The sequence below is a fragment of the Ranitomeya variabilis genome, chromosome 5, assembly GCF_051348905.1.
Source record: "Ranitomeya variabilis isolate aRanVar5 chromosome 5, aRanVar5.hap1, whole genome shotgun sequence".
In the NCBI taxonomy this organism is placed as follows: domain Eukaryota; kingdom Metazoa; phylum Chordata; class Amphibia; order Anura; family Dendrobatidae; genus Ranitomeya; species Ranitomeya variabilis.
In genome coordinates this window covers 528505203-528524206 of record NC_135236.1, presented here as the reverse complement: position 1 = coordinate 528524206, position 19004 = coordinate 528505203, and the positions used below count along the sequence as shown (strand labels likewise).

General features: G+C 44.1%; 1 protein-coding gene across 1 annotated transcript in view; it reads right to left on the bottom strand.

Moving 5' to 3' along the window:
* The window catches only part of SFXN1 (sideroflexin 1), a 36641-nt gene extending 26580 nt beyond the window's left edge, over nt 1-10061 (bottom strand). Inside the window, exons 1-2 of the mRNA XM_077265816.1 lie at nt 9722-10061; nt 1399-1572 (exon numbers count right to left, since the gene is read on the bottom strand). Coding sequence (XP_077121931.1) covers nt 1399-1562 — 164 coding nt within the window. The 5' untranslated portion in view covers nt 1563-1572; nt 9722-10061. The remainder of the gene's footprint in view (nt 1-1398; nt 1573-9721) is intronic.
* Nucleotides 10062-19004: the final 8943 nt, after the last annotated feature.

Sequence of the window (19004 nt, the reverse complement as noted above, 5' to 3'; positions counted from 1 at the left end):
TGAGTAGCCAGCATATAGTTCGAACAATTGTTATCCGATGTTTCATTCAATAGTACTCGCTCCAATGTTATTATGTCATCCGAGTGTAGTCCGATATACGCCAACTCACAGAATGGAGAAGATGGAGAAATTAAGTTATCCATCTTCTCTGCACCTGGGATCCGATTCTCGCATGCAAGAGAATCAGATCACAGTAAAATAACACTTGGCTAACGCTCGCAGCAGAGTTTGAGCAGAGGGTCATTTGTACTTAGCATCTGATTTTTTACATAAGAGAATCTTTGGATGCTACTTACCAGTGTGAGGGAACCCTTAAAAACATTTTTTCACTTTTCACTGTATTTGTTTGTCCGCTTAGGGGACTTGAAGTTGCGATTGTCTGATCACTTGAACTATACATAGCAGTTCATCAGTACTGCTATGTATATTGATAATCATGGTCTCCTATGAACGCCAGCTAAACGCTGGCTTTTTCAAGTGTCCGTCCTTCAGCAGACCCCCGGCTGTCATGCCAACAAATCTGAGCCATGTGATCATGTCATGGGTGCACCGATGGGTGTGTGTAATGAGGCGCCCCCAAGCCGTTAGTCTTTGACAAACAGGGGCATTTAACATGGCAACAGCTGTGGGTGGAGAACTGCTCCACCCGCAGCTGTTGGAGTTAGATAATAGCTGAATAATTCAGCCATCTGATGGCAGAAGTCAAGGACCCAATATATGATGTAAATGTACGTCATATCAGAATGGGATTAAAGGGGTTGTCTGGTCTTAGGCTACAAGTCTGCAGTTACGCTATGTGACTGCAGACTTGTGAATCCCCACAGCGCACACACTGTGACGTGCAAGGATTCTCTGGAGCTGGGAATGTAGTGAGGGTGACAGCAAGCAAGCGATATGCATAAATACGGACAAGTGTCGACTAAGTGGATTGAGAGAGGCTTGAGCGTAGCCGGAAGTATGAAAATCGCATACTTGCAGTCACATGACCACCCACTCCGGACGTCGGGGAATCCTCACAGCACACATAGAGTAACTGCAGACTTGTAGGCTAGGACTGGACATTCCCTTTAAGGATTTGCTCACTTGTCTACATCTGCCATAATTTATTTTGGCGTAGCACAATCACACTGCAATCTCAGAGCTTCCTATGTATAATTCCCTGTCTGATGCCATTACATTTGCTGCAGGATATCTACCTGACCTGGGGAGAAATATACAACAGATCTAATTCTTTCCTTGACACTGACAGGCAGTAGTGAGAGACAAAACTCGCGTGTAAGAAAAACACATTATATGGCTGAGCTCCCATTTACTGTGCACCCAGCTGGGTAACAGCAGGCATAGGCGCAGCCTGGTCCATCACTTCTGCACAGCAATGCTTTACTTTGTCATCCATACCTGTAGTCATGCACAATCTGTCTGGCATGCTCCAGCTGCTCATTTGACAGGAGGATATTTCTTGGATCGGTTACTGTAAAGAAATGCTTTGCTCTTCCAACAAATGTGCTCTGGTCCCAGCGAGGTTCCTTGATGTTAATATTTAAGGATAATTCGCTTGACATTTTTTTGAAACTGTATGGGGAAGAAAAAAAGAAAAAAAAATATCAGTCACTCCCAGTATCAGATCTCCTGCCCGGCGCTACCTGGGGAGTAAGCCATAAATCTACCATCCTAGAACATCAGGAAACAACATTACATTCATGGCATGGAAAGTTATAAGTAGGACCATTCTAAAGATTTCATGTACAGCCCCACTAGAAATGTATCAATCACAGGCATGGAAGGGCTAAAAAAAACTGCGGTTTTCACAATTAAAGGGAACCTGTCACCCCCAAATTTATGGCTATAAAAGTGTCCAGACCAGTCAGAGGGGGCAACTGAGATCAGTTGTTATTGCAGAAGGAAGCTAAGTGGATTTTTTATTTGGATACGGTGGTACCTAGTGGTCTCAGTGACCAAATTAATTATGGTCGTTTCATTTGAATACTTCTTCTGACTCTTCAATTATACCTATCAGACAAAGCTATCTCATTTTTAATCCATAATCCTGTTATTTATGCTACCTACATATAGGATTACCTGGTATATGTGATATTTCATCTGTGATATTTACATGTGCCTCTCAGTACATGCCCTTCAGTACAGGATGATGAATGTCACACAACTCCAGGCACATTTAAGAGAGGTGAGAGGACCCAAGTGTCACATCACACCATTTGAAAGTTTACATCAGCGTGATCTGTGCGCTAGATGACCTGCAAGGGTTCCTGACCACACCACCATGCACAGGTGTCGTCATCTTGCATGGACCAGGGAGCATTTACACTGGACGAAGGACCAGTGGGCCTCAATGCTGTTCACTACCGAAAGTTGATTCACGCTGAGCACAAATGATGGCCGCCAACGATATTGACACGTCAAAGAGAGCTATGCATCAGCCACTGTTGTCACCAGATGAGCCTTTGGTGGAGGTGGTGCTGAAGTCTGGGCAGGAGACTCTAAACAATACAGAACTGCCCTACACTTTGTGAATGGTACAGTGACAAGAATCTATTACTTGAATAACATCATTAATCCAATAATTGTGGCTCTGTACGAACAACATAGGCCTAATTTTATCTTCATGGACAACATTGCTATATTGCTATAGTTCATTGAGGCTGCATCATTAGGGAACGGCTGCTAACAACTGAGGTACCTCTAATGGAGTGGGTTGCCTTTTCTCCAGAGCTCAAATCCATAGAAAACCTATGTGATTAGCTGAGTCCGCCGTGTAGAGGCTCGTAAATCTATACTCCAGAAACTCAAGGATCTGAGGGCTGCCTGTCAAGAAGAGTGGGATGCCATGCCTCAGCAAGCAACTTGACTTGTCAAAAGCATAAGATGTCGTTGTCCAGCTGTAATTGATGCTCAAGGCCACAGGACAAGTTATTGAGACATTGACATTTTTTGGTGGGGTATCTCAACCACTGTTGTTGGCTTTTGTTTCAATATATTGTTTGAGATGAGTAAATCACCACTGCATGTTTCTACTTACTGTAAATGCCCTACTTTCATGATAAAATATCACTGTAGCGTGAACTTTTTATGCTTTCCATAAGTTTTGCCTGAAAGCCAAATAACCCTAACTTTTTGTCCCGCCAAGACTGAGCACCAAGCAAAGTCCATAAAGGCATGGTTGGATGAGTTTTGTGTGGAGGAGTTTGAATGGCTGCACACAGACCTGACACTATCAAACATCTAAGGGTATGTTCACATAGCGTATGCCTCTACATTCAGTGGCTTTGTCAAGGCTTACATCAGAACCCCCACAAAATGGGGTTCGGGGCTATGTGCTGAAAGGGCCGTTGACTATAATGATGAAGACAGAGTCAGTGTGCTCTGTCATGCACCATTTTCCGCTGCAAATGCCTAGTAAAGGAGGGCAGCAAGATGTCCCCATTTTGAAGGCGACCTCAAAGCCAGGCTAAAAGGATGTGAACAATGGATGCGATTTAAGATTTACTAATTGGATATTAAAGGCTATGTTCACAAGTCCCGACATTTCTTTAATTATTTAATGCATTTAAAATAAAAAAAAAAGAAGAAACAATGCAAAAATGAATTACAAGTATATTATTTTATGTATACAGCTCCAATGCAAACCGGTGTGCGCCAACTGACCCTGCCATCATAGTCTCATGGTTTATATAGGTGAACTACACTTTAGAACCTAGAAACTGCTTACAAGGACATCTGAATGTCACTGGCAGATTGTTAGTTACCTATATCAATTTGAGGATCCTCCAAGGTTCAGATAGTAGTGAATACACTACAAACATACGAGGCTCAGAACCTTTAAAAAAAACAACAACACGCCAGTGAGCAGAATAAACCCTCAGAAACGGCCAGCTCAACACAGAAGCCGGTACGGACAAGCAGCTAATGTGGAGAGAAGGCAAGCAGATGAGTCATACTGCAACATTCGAGATGCGGACATCGAAATAGCTTAATGTTAAGGCCCAAATCCCCTAAATTTACCATGAAAAAGCCTTGTCGGGTTTACATAGTGCACAGTAACACAACATAATGCCAATGTACATTATTATATTACGGTGCTTTTATATCTTGTAAGAAAAAAAATACATTACAGTAGTAAGTGGTAAACGCTCTGGGAAAACAGATAAACTGTGCCATGCCTAGTGCAGGACAACACTGCAACTCTCTGCTCGTCGTGGTCATGTATCAGTCATTGTAAGGCCACGTCGACACGTTCAGTATTTTCCATCAGCATCTGTAAGCCAAAACCACTTCTGTATTTATCACCCACTCCTAGTTTTGGCTTACAGATGCTGAGGTAAAATGCTGACCAAATACTTAATGTGCGAATGTGGCCTTACACAGACACTCCTGTATAAAAAAAAAAATATATTCCTAAGGCCACGTTCACATTTTTGTCAGTATTTTACATCAGGAATTCTAAACCAAAACCCGGAGCGGAAAAATCAGAAGAAAAGTATAATAGAAACACGTCACCACTTCTGTATTTTTCACCCACTCCCAGTTTTGGCTTACAGATACTGAGGTAAAATACTGACCAAATACTGGACATGTGAACGTGGCCTTATGCTTTGCTCTTAGTGTTCCTTCCAAAACTGCTTTAACATTTTATTATGCCAGTAGTCACGATGAAGCCAACACTTCAGATTATGGGGCCATTCTTTTTCACTTATTTCTGGAGTAAAAATAGTTCTAATGCTGTCTTTTTTTTTATTTGTGCATGATTTGTTATTTAATTTCCATCTTTTATAAAGGGGTTGTCGACTACTAACTGAACAACAACCTCTTCCTAACAGCTAAGGTACTCCAGATAAAGTAAAACACTAAGGTACCAGACTGGTGACGGTCCAGTGATGTTGGCGTTGTGTCTCCAGGCAGTTACACGACATTGGCTGCAAAGATCACGTGACCGAACAAAGTCAGGTGACCGCCAAGCAACACAACGCCGACATCCCTGGAACGTCACCAGTCTGGTAGCTATATTTTATCTGGGTTACTTTAGCTGTTTTGAGGGGGTGTCCAGTATTGGAGAACCAGCTGAAGTTAACTTAACTTGGTCTCTTTGTTCCGCATTATGGGATTATTTTTCATTATCTAGATGTTTATGTTTTGGTTCTTTTTTAAGTCATATGCAATTTTTTTTTAATTGTTGCAGAAATGTAAACACAATTGTACACCAGTCCCACAGTGGAGCACAAAGGCTGTCATTTTTTTGTTTTTTTTTACTTTTTTTGCAGTTAAGACTAAGATCGCACCACTTTTGCAAAATTCAATAAAGATGTTGTCCACTACTCTGACAAGCCCTTCTCAAACACCATGTTCCCTCCTTTTAAAAGGAACCTGTCACCCCCAAAATCGAAGATGAGCTAAGCCCACCAGCATCAGGGGCTTATCTACAGCATTCTGGAATGCTGTAGATAAGCCCCCGATGTTACCTGAAAGATGAGAAAAAGAGGTTAGATTATACTCACCCAGGGGCGGTCCCGCTGCGGTCCGGTCTGGTGGGCGTCGCGGTCCGGGGCCTCCCATCTTCATAGGATGACGTCCTCTTCTTGTCTTCCTGCTGCGGCTCCGGTGCAGGCGTACTTATCTGTCCTGTTGAGGGGCAGAGCAAAGTACTGCAGTGCGCAGGTGCCGGGCCTCTCTGACCTTTCCCGGCGCCTAAGCACTGCACTACTTTGCTCTGCCCTCAACAGGGCAGACAAAGTACACCTGCACCGGAGCTGCAGCGTGAATACAAGAAGAGGACGTCATCATAAGATGGGAGGCCCCGGACCGCGACACCCATCGGACCGGACCGCCCACTCAGGTGAGTATATTCTAACCTCTTTTTCTCATCTTTCAGGATACATTGGGGGCTTATCTACAGCATTCCAGAATGCTGTAGATAAGCCCCTGATGCCGGTGGGCTTAGCTCATCTTCAATTTTGGGGGTGACAGGTTCCCTTTAAAATAGCACTTATACTCATCTACGGTGCAGGCGCCGTTCTAGTGGTGTCGACACCGTGTCTCCCACTGTATTGTTTTGTCAGGTGATCCCTGCAGCCAATCAGATTAGCGGCAGCTTCACTCTCCCCTCCTTCGGACATAACTGACATTCCGAGGAAGTGAGAGCTGCAGCGGTTCTCTCTCACTTCCTCCGGATGGCTGCTCTGTCTGAAGGCGGGAAGAACGAATTGTCAGCTGATTAGCTGCCAGGATCACTTGACATAACGCCAAACGATCCTTGGGAGAGCTATTGCTGACACCACCAGAAGCGAGTATAGGTGCTATTATTTTATAAAAAGGGAACATGGTGATCGAGAAGGGGTTGCCCAAGTAGTGGATAATCCTTTTAAATATTGTGCCCGGCTCCCATGAATTTGGTGCAGATTCCACCAGCAACAAAAGAACAAACCATGAGACTTTAAAAAAAAAAAAAATGCAAATGATGACTTGGGGCCTGAGTTTTGCTTTTTTTTTTTTTTTTTTTTTTTTAAAACAGAGGAAAGTGATACACGGAGAGTCTTCCTATAATCACTATCGGCACCAAGTCCAAGAGATAAGGATTTGTGGAGAGCAGGAAAGGGAGTCTAAAGCCGTGTTCCCCAAACTCCAGTCCCCAAGGTCCCCAACACGTCATTTCAGGATTTCCTTAGTATTGCACTGGTGATGGAATTATTATCAAGGCATCAGAAAAAGTCACAGGTTCGATACTAAGGGGATCCTGAAAGCATGATGTGTTGGGGGCCATGGGGACTGGAGAACTCCCCGGAAGACAGTAGAGATGCCATGGATGTAGATAGATAGATATATATATATATATATATATATATCACCAGAGCTTGAATCTCAGCAAGTGACCGTATACAGAAGAACTAAGGAGTCACAGCAGCACATGCTGCTCTGAATATACACACTGCAGACTTCCACTTCATTGTATGAATCCCCTTTAAAAAGAGGATCTGAGAACAAAACGGTGACATTAACACTCCTTCCACTTTCCAGTCATTTCTCCACCAAGACGTTAGTCTTCCACTAGCTTAGCACCCCAGCAATTAGTGACCCCTAACCTGACCATCACTAGGGGCGCTTTTTTAAGAAACGGGATGTTTTGCCGACACAACCCCTTTCTGTGTTTGGTTGCATGTAGTATCTTCTCCCCGTGGGTGCGGACAATCTATAGGTAGTCCTTGTGGCCATTAACCATTATACTGTACAGAATAAGAAGACGTGGGAGGCCATTTCTGACTATTGGCCGCTGAGTTACAGAAGGAGAATAACGTGTGACACATTTTACTGTACTGCGGAGACAATAAGGGCAAAGGTTTGTTTTGTCAGTGTGCCGCACAGCCAACATGCTGACAAGTGCAAGTCTTCACAAATCAGCGGATCACATGCTTCATATCCTCAGCCCTGGGGTAACTAGCAGGCATTTGTAAGAAATCATCATTACTACCATTTATACAAGGAGAAAAACTCACAGAATTCCTGTCAGTGCACTCATTATAGCAGGTGATGGGGTTGTCTGATATTTTCCATTGTTATTTTTATATACAAAAAGCCAAATAGAAACAGATGCATTTACCCACTGTCACTCCAGCAATGCTTCTCCGCTGCTGACTAAAGTCCTTATTGACAGGGTGCAGCGGTGACATCACGTGACCCCTGCAGCCAATCACTGAAGACACGAGAGCGCTAAAGCCTAGTGACTGGCTGCAGTGGTCACGTGATTTCACCTCTGCAGCCTTATCAACAAAGATCAGAGGCAGCAGTGACATACTGGCACGGGGACGGCAGAGGACAGATGTGTTTGGCATTTTTATGTACAAAAAAACAATGGCATAATAAAATTACATGGGACAATCATGGGAGAATAGTAGGGTGAATGTAGTCATCCAGGATAAGAAAATCATGGAATAGTGCAATTTTTGGAAGATAGCTGCTATGGGGTTTTTCTGACTCTAGTTAACCCCTTTATGGGGTTCACAAACATTTCTAAATTATTATCAGTTTACTTAAAGGGAACCTGTCACACCCAAAATCGAAGGTGAGCTAAGCCCACGGGCATCAGGGGCTTATCTACAGCATTCTGGAATGCTGTAGATAAGCCCGCAATGTATCCTGAAAGAGGAGAAAAAGACGTTAGATTATACTCACCTGGGTGAGAGGGAGGTCCAATCCGATGGGCGTCACGGTCCGGAGCCTCCCATCTTCATCAGATGACGTCCTCTTCTGGTCTTCACGCCGCGGCTCCAGCGCAGGCGCACTTTGTCTGCCCTGTTGAGGGCAAAGTACTGCAGTGCGCAGGTGCTGGGCCACTCTGACCTTTCCCCGCACCTGCATTACTTTGCTCTTCCTTCAACAGGACAGATAAAATACGCCTGCACCGGAGCCGCAGCGTGAAGACCAGAAGAGGACGTCATCCTATGAAGATAGGAGGCCCCGGACCGCGACGCCCATCGGATTGGACCTCCTGCCCGCCCAGGTGAGTATAATCTAACCTCATTTTCTCATCTTTCAGGATACATCAGCGGCTAACATTCCAGAATGCTGTAGATAAGCCCCTGATGCTGGTGGTCTTAGCTCACCTTCGATTTTGGGGATGACAGGTTCCCTTTAATTAAAACCCAGATTGGTAAGATAGCTTTACCCTAAGCTCTATGAAGGCATTGCATTCCCTTCCATAGAAATATCCATATTAATGTGCGTGTTAGTTATCTAATGTACAGAAGAAGAGTTTAGCACGTGGGGTCAGAACAGTAATGTCAATCTTCAAATCCCAGAGAAACAGTGATCATGGCTCACACAAGTCCTATGCCGCGAGCCCGGGGCCCAACAACAGCAGATGATATGATGCAACACCATGTGAGCTCTTCACTGAGCACTGCTGCAAGTATCATGGCCGCTATGATATACACTTACTAATCTTACTGGAGACTAGACCTCCTATAACAAATGTCCCACCGTGCCATCCACACGTCTCCTATAATGTCCCAGTGTGACCCAGATCTGAATATTCTCCTTACAGTGACTGAAGATTGTTCCAGCATAGAAATCAGAGATCCACTGCTAAGAAATGAAAGGGTAACACACAGCATTCAGAGCAAGAAGTGTCACTGTGTGTCAGGTGCGGCACTAATCCAGAGAGGTGGGGGGCACTTATATAGGAGGGGTACAGCATGGGCAAAATGGGGCTTCCAGCAGATCACCACAGGAAGCGGATAGAAATATTCATTCATTCTGCATAATCTGATTACACAGATATTCTGCACATACGAACGGATGATCTCACAACATTTATATATTTATACAAAGCTACATGCAGCATATGTACACGGATGATCTACACATTATATATATATATATATATATATATATATATATATATATATATATATCTCCTGTACCAGCAGGTGATGAGTGGTAATATATATACTGCACAAATATGTACCCAGACGATCACACACATATATATATATATATATATATATATATATATATATATATATATATATATATATATCTCCTGTGCAAACAGGTGCTCGCAAGGTGTGTACATATATATGCATGTATCTATGTGCTGTATATATATATATATATATATATATATATATATATATATATATATATATATATATATATATACACACACGCAGGGCTCTGCAGCAGGGCAGTAATGGCCGCCCGCTTCCTCACTCACACGATAGTTGTGCACTGGTCCCGCCGCAGATGCTCTCAGTCTCCGCTTCTCCTCTCTGCCCAGCACTGCCTGCCTCTCTGCCGCGGTGGCGCTGCTCCTAGTCACATGGTAGGATGACGTCATGCGGCTACGGGGTCCTATTCCGGACAATTTTGTGTCGATGACGCGGTGGAGTGTGACGGGGTCGCAGGCTGGTGATAGCGGCCATGTATATAATACCACCAGGCCCGGTGTGACGGCAGCTCCTAGCGCTGTGGGCTCCGTGTGTACATGCGGCCATAAGAGCAGGCGCGGGGAATCGTCTTGTGGTGTAGGCTCCGCCAGGAGGCGCCCTCACTCAGCACTACCTGTGGGCTAGAAATATACAGGCAGGAACGAGTGGCACATTCGCAGTAATGAAATAGTTTGCAATACATAACCTGAGATGTATTATTTTATTTTGATTTGGGCAAAAGGAAAGCGATTTGAGCTTTTATTACTTTTAACCCCTTTCTGACATTGTGCATTTAATGAACATAGTAAAAAAACAAAAAACCCCAAAAAACAGCTGTGGGATTGCATTTTTTTTGGCAATTTCACCGCACTTGTAATTTGTTTCCAGTTTTCTAGTACACGAGATGGTGTAGTTCAAAAGTACAACTCGTCCCGCAAAAAACAAGCCCTCACATGGCCATATTGACGGAAAAATAAAAAAGTTATGGCCCTGGGAAGAAGGGGAGCGGAAAAAAAAAGCAGAGACGAAAATACCTCTGGGGTGAAGGGGTTAATGGCATGATGTGGAAATTATACAGTGCAAATGCAGTCACTAGTGGTTTGTTAGGGTAAGTCCACGGGAGACTTATACTATTTATAGCGGCATTTTTTGCTAATTTTCTTGTGGATTGCAAAGGATGAAGTCTGCTGTGCAGCTTGCCGGTCTGCAGTGTGAAAACATGCGTCAATCTGAACTGAGCAGTATGGGAATGAGATTCTGGGCTCCTCATTTGCGAGAAAAACGGACGAGTGCAGTTAGATAAAAGATCAGATTGCACTCGGACCGATGTTATTCAATAGGTGACATCTCATTTGCAATTTTTTTTTCTCAGTTGAAATCGGACTGAGAAAAAAATTACATCATGCTGCGTATTGCTGCGATTCTCGGACGAGACTCTCCTATGTAAGTCAATGGGTGCGAGAAAAAAATCGCACAGCACTCGGACCATGCGAGTTCTGTCCAATTTATAGGCACCGGTGTCCTTTGAAAAGCCGGTAATTCAGTGCGGTGTACAGTAAAATCACACTGACAGAATAGATATACAATAGGTATGTATATATATATATCAGTGAGACACCTATATATATTCATATTTCATACAGCACTAAATAGCATTAAAGCCGGTAATTCAATTGGTGGCTTTTGCTATCTCCTTATCAACCCCGACAGGATAGGAGACATGGTGTACATACAGTAAACCATCTCATATCCTTTATATTTTTACATATTCCACACTAATAATGTAAGACGAGTCTGTGTGCAAAATTTGGGAGCTGTAGGTGTTAAAGGGATAAATCACAGAAACAACTGGTGTGGGCTCCCGCGCAATTTTCTCCGCCAGAGTGGTAAAGCCAGTGACTGAGGGCAGATATTAATAGCCAGGAGAGGGTCCATGGTTATTGCCCCCCTGGCTACAAACATCTGCTACTTTGTTATTTCACCATATGTGTTTTTTCCCTGCTTTCCAGTACCTCGTATGATAAAATGAATAGCGACTAGAGATGGGCGAACCCGAACAGTCAAGTTCAGCATCCGTGCCCGAACACCTACTGTTCGGGCACGGAACCCGAACACGGACTTCACCAGGAAGTCCGTGTTACTTTTTTGGGTTCAGCTGCCCGAACACCGGATGTTTGTCACGCTGTCATGTGCATGGCAGTGCGGCACACACTGCTTCAGATTAACAATGAAAGCATCCCCTGCCGGGCTGAACTGCGGTGACTTCTGTGAGATCCCCGCTAGCAGCGTGAGAGTTTTTCTCAGGGTGTTAGCGGGGATCTCACCGAGGTCATGGCAGTTCAGCCTGGCTGGGAACAGAGCCTCAGTGACCGGACATAACCTCAATGACGTCACCACCAGTCACTGAGGCTGCGTATGCAGCAGTTCAGTCAGCAGTGGTTCTCAGCCTGGACGGTCGCATCTTGGCACCGTCCAGGTTAAAAACTGTTGATCTCCCAGACATGGATTACAGCATGGGACACAATGACGGACAGGTATGGTATATTGCCGTTTTTTTATTTTAGTTTTATTACTAAATGTGCATGCCGCGCTCTGCCTGAACAGTCAGTGCGGAGAGACGGGACCCTGAGGAGCAGCAGGCAGCGACGAGAGGTGAGTATGTATGGTATTTTTATTTTTTTTGTTAGTGCAGCAGCAGCATTACTGCCATAACTGCATGGAGCATTATATGAGGCATCTATGGGGCCATAACTGCATGGAGCATTATATGAGGCATCTATGGGGCCATAACTGCATGGAGCATTATATGAGGCATCTATGGGGCCATAACTGCATGGAGCATTATATGGGGGCATCTATGGGGCCATAACTGCATGGAGCATTATATGGGGCATCTAGGGGGCCATAACTGCATGGAGCATTATATGGGGCATCTATGGGGCCATAACTGCATGTAGCATTATATGAGGCATCTATGGGGCCATAACTGCATGGAGCATTATATGGGGCATCTATGGGGCCATAACTGCATGGAGCATTATATGGGGCATCTATGGGGCCATAATGAACTGCATGGAGTATTATATGGGGCATCTATGGGGCCATAAAGAACTGCATGGAGCATCTATGGGGCCATAACTGCATGGAGCATTATATGGGGCATCTATGGGGCCATAACTGCATGTAGCATTATATGAGGCATCTATGGGGCCATAACTGCATGTAGCATTATATGGGGCATCTATGGAGCCATAACTGCATGGAGCATTATATGGGGCATCTATGGGGCCATAATGAACTGCATGGAGTATTATATGGGGCATCTATGGGGCCATAAAGAACTGCATGGAGCATTATATGGGGCATCTATGGGGCCATAACTGCATGGAGCATTATATGGGGCATCTATGGGGCCATAACTGCATGGAGCATTATATGAGGCATCTATGGGGCCATAACTGCATGGAGCATTATATGGGGCATCTATGGGGCCATAACTGCATGGAGCATTATATGGGGCCATAATGAACTGCATGGAGTATTATATGGGGCATCTATGGGGCCATAAAGAACTGCAAGAAGCATTATATGGGGCCATAACTGCATGGAGCATTATATGAGGCATCTATGGGGCCATAACTGCGTGGAGCATTATATGGGGCATCTATGGGGCCATAACTGCATGGAGCATTATATGGGGCCATAACTGCATGGAGCATTATATGAGGCATCTATGGGGCCATAACTGCATGGAGCATTATATGGGGCCATAACTTCATGGAGCATTATATGGGGCATCTATGGGGCCAAAATTGCATGGAGCATTATATGGGGCCATAACTGCATGGAGCATTATATGGGGCCATAACTGCATGGAGCATTATATGGGGCCATAACTGCATGCATGGGACATTATATGGGACCATAACTGCATGGAGCATTATATGGGGCATCTATGGGGCCATAATTGCATGGAGCATTATATGGGGCATTATATGGGGCCATAACTGCATGGAGCATTATATGGGGCATCTATGGGGCCATAATTGCATGGAGCATTATATGGGGCCATAACTGCATGGAGCATTATATGGGGCCATAACTGCATGGAGCATTATATGGGGCCATAACTGCATGGAGCATTATATGGGGCCATAACTGCATGGAGCATTATATGGGGCATCTTATGGGGCCATAATGAACTGCATGGAGCATTATGTGGGGCATCTTATGGGGCCATAAAGAACTGCATGGAACATTATATGTGGCATATTTGTATATGGAGCATCTTATCGGGCCATAATGAACTGTATGGAGCATTATATGTGACTCCTGATTCAATATGGATGTTCAAAAATACTTAACCTACTGATGTCTCAATTAATTTTACTTTTATTGGTATCTATTTTTATTTTTGACATTTACCGGTAGCTGCTGCATTTTCCACCCTAGGCTTATACTCGAGTCAATAAGTTTTCCCAGTTTTTTGTTGCAAAATTTGGGGGGTCGGCTTATACTCGAGTATATACAGTAAGTATAACATTAGTAATGGATAGGTGTCTTATAGACGCCTCTCCATTACTAAGCCGTGGGCTAGATGTCACCTGACAATACAAAGGTGACATCAACCCCACAAATATGAACCCCACTTGCCACCGCTACAAGGCAAGTTGGAAGAGCCGGGCAAAGCGCCAAAATTGGCACATCTAATAGATGTGCCATTTCTGGGCAGCTGTGGCCTATTTTTAGGGCTGGGGGTCCGTTTAGGCCATTCTGCACCGTTTTGGAATGCAGACTTTGATGGAATGGTCTGCGGACGTCAGGTTACGTTACGTTTGCAGAGCCCCTGTTGTGCCTAAACAGTAGAAACCCCCAACAAGTAACCCTATTTTGGAAACTAGACCCCCTAAGGAACTTATCTAGATGTGTTGTAAGAACTTTGAACACCCAAGTGTTTCACTAAAGTTTATAACGCAGAGCCGTGAAAATAAAATTATATATTTTTTCCATAAAAATGATTTTTTTATTTTCACAAGGGTTTAGAAGAGAAATTGGACACAAATGTTGTTGTCCAATTTGTCCTGAGTACGCTGGTACCCCATATGTGGGGGTAAACTACTGTTTGGCAGAGCTCGGAACGGAAGGAGCACCATTTGATGTTTTCAACCCAGAATTGGCTGGAATTGAGATTGGATGCCATGTCGTGTTTGGAGAGCCCCTGATGTGCCTAAACAGTTGAAACCCCCCAATTCTAACTCCAACCGTAACCCCAACACACCCCTAACTCTGATCCCAACCCTATCCATAACCCTAACCACACCCCTATCCCAAATCCCAGCCCTAACCATAACCCTAACCCCAGCACACCCCTAACCCCAACACCCACTAACCATAACCCTAACCACAAACCTAACCCTGACGCAACCCTAACCCTAATCCCAACCCTGACCTTAATCCCAACTGTAAATGTAATCCTAACCCTAACTTTAACCCCTACCCTAACCATAACTTAGCCCCAACCCTAACCCTAACATTAGCCCCAACCCTAACCCTAACATTAGCCCTAACCCTAACTTTAGCCCAAACCCTAACGCTAACATTAGCCCCAACCCTAACCATAACTTTAGCCCCAACCCTAACCCTAACTTTAGCCCCAACCCTAACCCTAACTTTAGCCCAACTCACTTTCGTCCAACTCTAACCCTAACGGAAAAATGGAAATAAATATATATTTTTTATTTCAACAATATTCCCTAACTAAGGGGGTGATAAAGGGGGGTTTCATTTACTTTTTTTTTATTTTGTTCACTGTAATAGGGTCTATCACAGTGATCAAAATGAACCAATAGGAAAAATCTATTGTTGCCGGCCGGCAGATTTCGGCGGGCGCACTGGGCATGCTCCTGCCATTTTCTTATAGGAAGAAGATGCTTGTGGCCATTGGGGGAATCAGGAGGACCCAGGGACACCGGGGAGGATCGGGGACCCTATTGCTATCACATCAGAGAAGAGAGATTAAATGGCATATCGGACTTTTTTTTTGCCGTCACCGTTATATGGTTAATAACAGTGATTGTAACTCCGGGATCGGTAAACACCGACCTGAATCATGTTCTCTGGGTTCTCGGCTACCCTCGGCAGCCGAGACCCCAAAGAAATTCCAACTCTGGGCGCTATACACTTTTTAATTACCCTTAACTACCGCCATTAAAAGGCATATCAGCGGTCATTAAGGAGTTAAAACACCACTCCAGTGTTTTTCTTTATTGCAGAGCTGTAGTGGTGCCACTAATCTAAGATCCCTGCCTCTCGAATTATACTTGCCAGCCACAGTCTTCATATTTTATTGGCACCTCTCTAGTGGGTCTCTAGCAGCTTGTGACCTTTTGGATCCCTCCAGTGTTTGCTGGAAGAAACCTGAAGTAAAACAATAACTGTAAGTCTATAAGAGCCAGAACGAGGCTCTCTTAGACTTGCATTGGCAGCCTTATCTTTTCAGTCATAGTGATGCACTCCGCACAGTTTCAGTCACTGTGAGTACGTAATGAGTGGCGGCTGTAACCACTCCCCTTCACTAGCAGCCAGTTCAGCAGTGCATCAGTGCTAAGCCGGTTGTTATTCAATGCTTGGTGCATCTGAGGAGCACAAACCCTCATTGACCCTTAATGGTAAGGATAGAAAGGATGGTGCTATATTGCTATTCACTACCTGAATGATAAATAAAATGCCAAGCAAAATTTCAGTGAGAGCTACTTGTCGGATTGCTTGAGAGGCAAATCAGAGCTTCTGATAGACTGGAAAAGGCTTTCAGAAAGATTTAGCAGACTCCGGTGGTACATTGTGAGACATCTGCACAAATATGGCTTTCATGGTCGAGTCATCAGAAAAAAGCCTCTCCTGCATCCTCACCATGAAATTCAGCATCAGAAGTATGCAAAAGAACATCTAAAAAAGCCTTATGCATTTTGGAAACAAGTCCTGTGGACCACAATGATCAAAGGTATGTGTGGAGAAAAAGGGCAAAGAATTTCAGGAAAAGAACAACTTGCCAACCATTAAGCATGGAGGTGGATCTATCATGCTTTGGGGTTGCTTGGCAGAGAATGGCACAAGGAACATTTCACGTGTAGAGGGAAGAATATATTCAATGAAATTTCATCAAATTCTTGCTACTAACATAACAACATCTGTAAAAAAGCTGAAGTTGAAAAGAGGATGGCTTCTTCAAATGGATATTGATCCTAAACACACGTCAAAATCCACAATAGTCTTCCTCAAAAGGCGCAAGCTGAAGGTTCATTGAAAATCTGCAGCTGGACCTCAAAATAGCAGTGCATGCAAGATGCCATCTCCCCTTGATAAAGCTACCTAATATCGTGGGCGAAACGCGCGTCGGGGACCGTGCCTAGGATCTGTCCGGGTGTGTGCCACTGTGGGGCTCAGCAGCGGTAAGAATTACCTTCATTACTCGTTATCTTCATGCCAGTTTTTGGCCCAGACTTATCTGCTACTATAGCTATAGGCTTCTTACCCTGTACGGTTTGCATGCTGGCTCCATAAGGTGGTACACACCTGGTGATCCCCACTCACTCCTTTTAACCATCCTGGTTGTGTATTTTATACGGATTTTTGTATGGATAAATTGTTTTGTATTTGTATTTAATAAAGTATCTATTACCCATATGCTCCTTAGTCTCTCCTTTTTCTTCCATAGGTAATAACCATGCAGGGAACATCAGACCAGTTTCCTTTTTCTAATTTTTTAAATGTAAAAGATAAAAATATATATATTTTTTTCCTAAAATACATAGGAAATTTGTCATCTTTAACATTAGCCATTTTAACCCCTTTCTGATATTAGACGTAATAATCCATCCATGTGCCCTGGGCCTATTTGACCAGGGACGGATTGTTTCGTCATCGCGATTGCCCATACGCACTGCTCCTGGCACTTTAACCCCCGAAATGCTGGAATCTAATGTGATTGCAGCATTCCGGGAGCAGGCAGAGGACTGACAGCCCCTCTGCCTTTGGATCGGAGACCCCGTGGTGTGACGCGGAATCACAATCGTTGCCATGGTGACCCCATGTCATCTTGAGATGTCACCAGAGATAAGAAACTTGCTGATCATGCACAGCGCATGATCATGCACAGCGCATGATCATGCACAGCGCATGATCATGCACAGCGCATGATCATGCACAGCGCATGATCAGCAACTTTCTCTGTCACTGCAGAGCTGACAGTTTCTACAGCATGGGGATGCTGCATCCCCATGTTGTAGAAGCGATCAGCCTCCAAAAAATGATAGTCCCATAGTGGGACAAAGTAAAAAAGTAACAAAAAGTTACATTATTTTTTAAATAATTGTAATATAAATTATACATACTGTATGCATATATGTGTATACAGTATGTGCATGTGTATGTGTGTGTATATATATATCTAATATATAAAGCTGAATGTGTGTGTGTGTGTATGTATGTATGTATGTATGTATGTCCGGGATTGGCATCTGAACCGTCGCAGCTACAGCCACAAAATTTTGCACAGTCACACGTCTGGACCCCGAGAGCGTCATAGGCTATGTTGTGAGGTGAAATTTTAACCCCGCGCTTTCCAATTCACCAAACAATTTTGCCCCTATCTACATAATGGGGAAAAAGTGAAAGGAAAAGTGTTGGAGGCGTCGCAGCTACAGGCACAAAAATTTGCACAGTCACACGTCTGGACCCCGAGAGCGTCATAGGCTATGTTGTGAGGTGAAATTTTAACCCCGCGCTTTCCAATTCACCAAACATTTTTGCCCCTATCTACATAATGGGGAAAATATGAAAGGAAAAGTGTTGGAGGCAAATTAACAGCTGCCAGATGTGAACAAGGGGGACTTAAAGAATGAGAGTGATGGCGCCAAAGAGTATATACTGTACAGTTGCTAAGGTGGGGCCCCGACATGGGATAATCACCACACCACCACGGGGATATGAACACACACACAAAATGCGCCACACACTACCACGTGCTCGAACACATATACCACCCTCAGCGCACATTTCACCACACATACACCAACCTCACCACATAAAAGTAGAAACACAAAAGTCGCCGCTCAAAACTCGCCACGCGCAAAAATCTCCACATGCAAAATTCGCCACACGTGCAAAACTCACCTCATGGAAAACTCGCCACACGCAAAACTTGCACACGCAGAAAAATTGCCACACGCAGAAAAATTGCCACATACACAAAAGTTGCAACACATGCAAAAGTTGCCTCACACAAAACTTGCACATACTCAAAAGGCACCACACATAAAACTCGCCACGCGCAAAACTCGCCATGCGCAAAACTTGCTGCACACAACTTGCTACACTAACCTGTCACATGCAACTCGACACACAAAAAGTTGCTACACACATGTCGCCACACAAAACTCATCTCACAAAAGTCCCTACATGCATGTCGCCACACGCAACTCAACACACACAACTTGACACACGAAACTCGCCCTAAAACACACACAAGTCTGGTATTATCCTTCAAAAATAAAAATCTGATTAATAAGCAGA